General features: G+C 47.5%; 1 protein-coding gene across 6 annotated transcripts in view; it reads left to right on the forward strand.

Annotated features, from left to right (window-relative positions):
- Positions 1-5000, forward strand: part of milt (trafficking kinesin-binding protein milt) — a 493384-nt gene that overhangs the window by 402298 nt on the left and 86086 nt on the right. The window contains exon 2 of one of the 6 annotated variants that reach the window (XM_076177682.1): positions 333-1438. The exons of the other annotated variants lie outside the window; for them this stretch is intronic. Within the exon in view, the coding sequence (XP_076033797.1) occupies positions 490-1438 (949 nt within the window). The 5' untranslated portion in view covers positions 333-489. The remainder of the gene's footprint in view (positions 1-332; positions 1439-5000) is intronic. 6 annotated transcript variants of the gene reach the window in all.

The following is a 5000-nucleotide window of genomic DNA, read 5'->3' on the forward strand; positions in this document are numbered from 1 at the left end:
TCTCATACCTTGTATCTGATGCAGTGTCTCCGGAACACTGTATCTGAAACAATGTATTTAATACAGAGCGTCACGTAATCTATCTGATCGACCTCTTTTTAGTGATGAGTTACTCTATTGTGTTTATTTTGGTTAACGCTGGACCATTTTGTTTTTGGGGGTTTGGGGGGGGGTCTCGGGGGGGTCCCGGTCTGCCAAGGTCCCCTTCAGGACTGTGCCCCCCCCCTGACCCCCTGAAGTGACCAAAAGCGTCAGGAATTATCCTCGAGAGGTTCGAGTTCGAGGTCGTCACTGCGTCTCGTTTAACCCCCTTCCGTTCTCTTAACCTCCAGGTATTTAGGAGTTTTAACTTAAACCTCAAAGGGATTTAATCTATGGGGACGAGGAGGTTACTGAAAGAGTGCCCCGCGTTGTGTGTTTGTAATCATAGAGGAACTGCACAGACGCTACTGAGAGAAGTGAGGCGACTTCGGCCACCTCGCCGTCAGGATGCACGAAGGAGCGAGTTCGATGGCCGCGGTGGCACCCACGGAGTCCGAGTTCTCCTGTTTCACGCACCACCGCCCCGACCACGACTACGCCTTCTGCGTTCCCCGTCCTCGAGACCTGAGGAAAAGGGTCCGGCCGAGGCCGAGGAGCTCCTCCTTGAACGCGGGGTCTCCTGTCGCAGAGCAAGGACCCCACAGGACAGAGTCGGACCGAGGAGGACCCTTCAGGTGCCACCATGGGCTCGGGGAAGGTTTTCCTCTGTCTCCGGTGCAACCGGTTACGAGATCGCCGACGCCCCCGGCAGGGTGTCAGAGTTCGAGTGAGAGGTACAGATCCGCGTCTCCCCAACAGGAGACCTCCCCCACCCGGAGGAGGTCCTCCTTGACGCTGGTGAACAAGTCCTTGAGCACGAGCTCATCGGGGGAGAACTTCGGAGACAAGTTCCTGAGCCCGTTCCGGCGGGAGCTCTTCAAGTCGATCTCCTCCCGAAGGAACATGCTCGTTGATCGGATCACGGACCAGAAGGAGCGGCTCAGCAGTCTGTACCTCATGGGGTCGAAGCCGGGCACTCCTCTCCCGGGGACTCCCAGCCCCAGCACTCCAAGGCCGAGCTCCCCCGTCCGGCAGTGGCCGTCTCGGGACCCTCCTGAAGAAGGCGGCATAGTGCAGGGCCTCGCGTCGAGCGACTCCGGGTCTGATTCGTGTCTTGGAGACTCTTCGGCGCAGTTCCTGGACCACGAAGAGTTGACCATCGGCTCCCTCCTCCTGGAATCGCTCCGGGCGGAGGCGCTGGGGCCGCGGAAGGAGCAGGGGAACAGAGTATCCATATGCGACTCTGGGATCGGCGTCGAGGACGAGGAGAACTCGTCGGTGTCGTCCTTGTCTCGAGTGTCCTCGAGAGCTTCCGAGTTCGATCTTGACTGTGACGCTCTTGCGGCCCAACTTGAAGGTAAGGAAATCTTCTTCAGCGGGTTCAGAAGGCTTTGCTTGAGGACCACTTGGCCAATGGCGAGCCTTGGTTTGTTTATGCATTTGTACTACGCTCGTGGGGTATCGTCTCTGCCTCTGGTGGACATTTGGGATCGTTGGCTTGCCATGGATGGAGGAAATGGCACAGGGACAAGTGTCTTGTTAGAACGAGGTTCTAGAAAATTTCCGTGTATTTTATTTTGTGTTTGTTCTTGTTGCGATTGAGTAATACATAAATAGACACGCTTGTCTTCATTTCTAGATGCTACAGTGACTGAAGTCTTGAATCTAGGTGTTCCTCAACATATAAAGTATTCCATGTGTACTTATGCAACGCTGTTCTTCTTTGGCTTCAACGATGAATCATATCACTAAGTATCCACTAGTTTTCGAATTGTGGACCCAATTGTGCCCGTTTGTGGATCCCTAGGGGGGCCGCGGGGGGCCCGCAGGGTGTGGGCCGCTTGTGGACCCCTCAGGGGGCCTCAGGGGTCCCACAGGGTGTGGGGCACTCTCCTCAGGGAATTCTGATCAGCTTATTCCTGGGCCGTAGGCTTAAGGCGTTGCTGCGTCGTAAATGTACGATGTCGAGCAAAGGTTTCTTACGACGTCGTGGTACTTAAAAGTGAAGCCAGTAGTACGGGTGACCCATCGCGTGATTGCCTATGTCATGTGATTTAGTCTTTGTTACGTCACATTTGACTTTGTATGTCTTGGTACTGGGGTCCGAGGCGCTTGTGTACAGAGTGTCTCACAAGTTCCTGTTCACATTGAGAAACGACAGATACATGCTCCTTCACCCTGTAGAGTTGAGGGTAGTTTACTCGGCTGAATAAAATCGCCTGGCGACAGACAAAATAAAAATCCAAATTAAATCCCTCAGAAGGATCTGTAACATATGGACGTTTTACTGTACACATCCCCATGCCATCAGAATGGACTGGTGTCTACCTTGAAGCTTGCATCTTAAGAACATAAGAATGAAGGAGATTGCAAGAGACCATAAGGCCTAAACTAGGCCTCGGCGACTCAGCAGATGACCTTGTATGACCTCTCGTAGGCGCTATCGTACCGTAACAGCGAAGTACTTAGTAGTGCAACCCTTTGTAGACGAAGAGTACTTGGTACCTTGGCGCGCTATCAGAAGAATTAAAAGTTGAGCGTTCAGATAGCCCAGTGTGATATCTCCTCGTGTTTCAAGTGGGCTTCTCGCAATCTGTCTCTCATGGCCTGCAACTCAGTCCAGGTGGCAACAATGTAAATGTAAATACATGTAGAGTATGGATGAGTAGGATGTTTTCTCTTAAACATGTGTCGTTTAAAGTGAATACGAGAAACACACAATGCTGAATTTGCAAACACTTTTGATATGTGTTTAAGATAAATGTTTGTTAGTGTGTATGTGTGTGTGTGTGTGTGTGTGTGTGTGTGTGTGTGTGTGTTCGTGTGTGTGAATATAAGCGAATGTAAAGGCGTTCAACACATACATAAACACACTTGGGAGGGTGATAGCTGTCGATCATGTGTCCAACACGTGGACCATGACCATGGTGAATCTCTCTCTCTCTCTCTCTCTCTCACACACACACACACACACACACACACACACACACACACACACACACACACACACACACACACACACACACGTACGTGCGGGAGAGAAAACCGACACGGAAATAAGTAACAATTATGGAAAGATTGTTTTATGTCAAAACATGAACTGAATTGATTCACGAAAGAGGTCATCATGAATGCACACACGTACATCAATATTGATAGAAAAAAGTAACACACACATACACACACACACACACACACACACACACACACACACACACACACACAGGCCACACATACCATGGCGTGGTTGGTAGAGTTCCCGGCTACCACTACGGAGGTCCGGTTTCGAATCCCGACCAGGGCTGAAATAATTTCAGTATCTGCGCTGCGAGTCGTTACTCCAACTCTCGTGGGCGGGGAGTTGGGTGTGTGTGTGTGCGTGTGCGTGTAAGGCCACAGCATTACCCATAGTTCGGTCATGTATGACCCCTGAGCTCTCTTCCGGGAGGGAAATAGCTGTCGATCACGAGTCCAACACGTGATCCAAGACCACGATGAATCACGCACACACACGGTTGTTTTTTGAAAAATGCACGGTAATGATTAGATTTTGGAAACTGATGACAAGCTAAAAAAAATAATAATAGAAAATAGAATATAAAGATAAGTAAATAAATAAATAAATAGAATAAAAATAAAATAAATACACGGTAATGATTAGAATTTTGGAAACTGATGACAAACTAAAAAAAAAAAAAGTAAAATAAAAAAAAATCAGATAAACTGGTTTAACGTCTTATCAGTAGAAAGCGCCCGGCCAATACTTGCTGGGAGTCTGAAGATTGTTTACCATTTTTGAGTCTTGATGAAGTGAAGGTAACCCTCACAGACGACGAAGATGCGCATGACGTCACCCATGCTCGTCGCCATTAGTCTTGGATCACGTGTTGGACTCGTGATCGACAGCTGTTACCCTCCCGGATGAGAGCTCAAGAGCTCGTACATGGCCCAATTTCTGGGTAATGCTTTGCCCTTACACACACAGACGTACACACAGACACGTACACACACACACACACACACACACACACACACACACACACACACACACACACACACACACACACACACACACACACAAATCTCTTGGCCTCCGGGGTTGGAGTTCCGGCTCGCAGCGCAGCGATGCTGAAATTTTCTCCCCTTGGGCGAGACTCGACCTCGGATCGCTGAATAAGCGGTCGAGCGAGGTACCACTACACCATTTCGCCTCACATGAGGTCAACACAGAAAATCGGGTTAATCAGACCTCAAATTATTTATATATTTATTACGTGTTATTATTTTTATCATTGTTGTTGTTGCTGTTGTTATATATATATATATATATATATATATATATATAAATATAAATATATATATATATATATTTTTTTTTTTTTTTTTTTTTTTTTTTTTTTTTTTTTTTAAGTTTTTGTGGCCTAGTCCAACAGTGACAGTCTCTTGGCACTGCAACATGCACTAAAGCACTGCAGTGCTTTCTTTGGTTTACCGATAGAGTGGTCAACGAATGGAATAGACTTACTAACCATGTAATGAGTACTGAAACTATAGGTTGTTTCAATAGAAGATGAGAACTTTATGGACGGGGACGATACGTGGTAATGGACATGGAACTGCCTAGTGTAGGCCTTATGGTCTCTTGCAGTCTCCTTTATTCTAATATTATGTTCTTAAGGTTAGATAACTATATGGATGGGGATGACAGGTGGTAGTGGACATGGAAGTGCCTTGTGTAGGCCTTATGGTCTCCGCAGACTCCTTCATCTTATGATCTTGGTACGTTTTAAGCTGAAAGTGGTTTCGTTTGGATTTTGTATAATTTTTTTTTATAACTTATCATTATTTCTATAACTAACAAGGGCACTTTAGGTGTGTGTGTGTGTGTGTGTGTGTGTGTGTGTGTGTGTATGTGTGTG

This window comes from Oratosquilla oratoria, chromosome 40 (assembly GCF_046742065.1).
Source record: "Oratosquilla oratoria isolate Oo_2021 chromosome 40, ASM4674206v1, whole genome shotgun sequence".
Lineage (NCBI taxonomy): Eukaryota > Metazoa > Arthropoda > Malacostraca > Stomatopoda > Squillidae > Oratosquilla > Oratosquilla oratoria.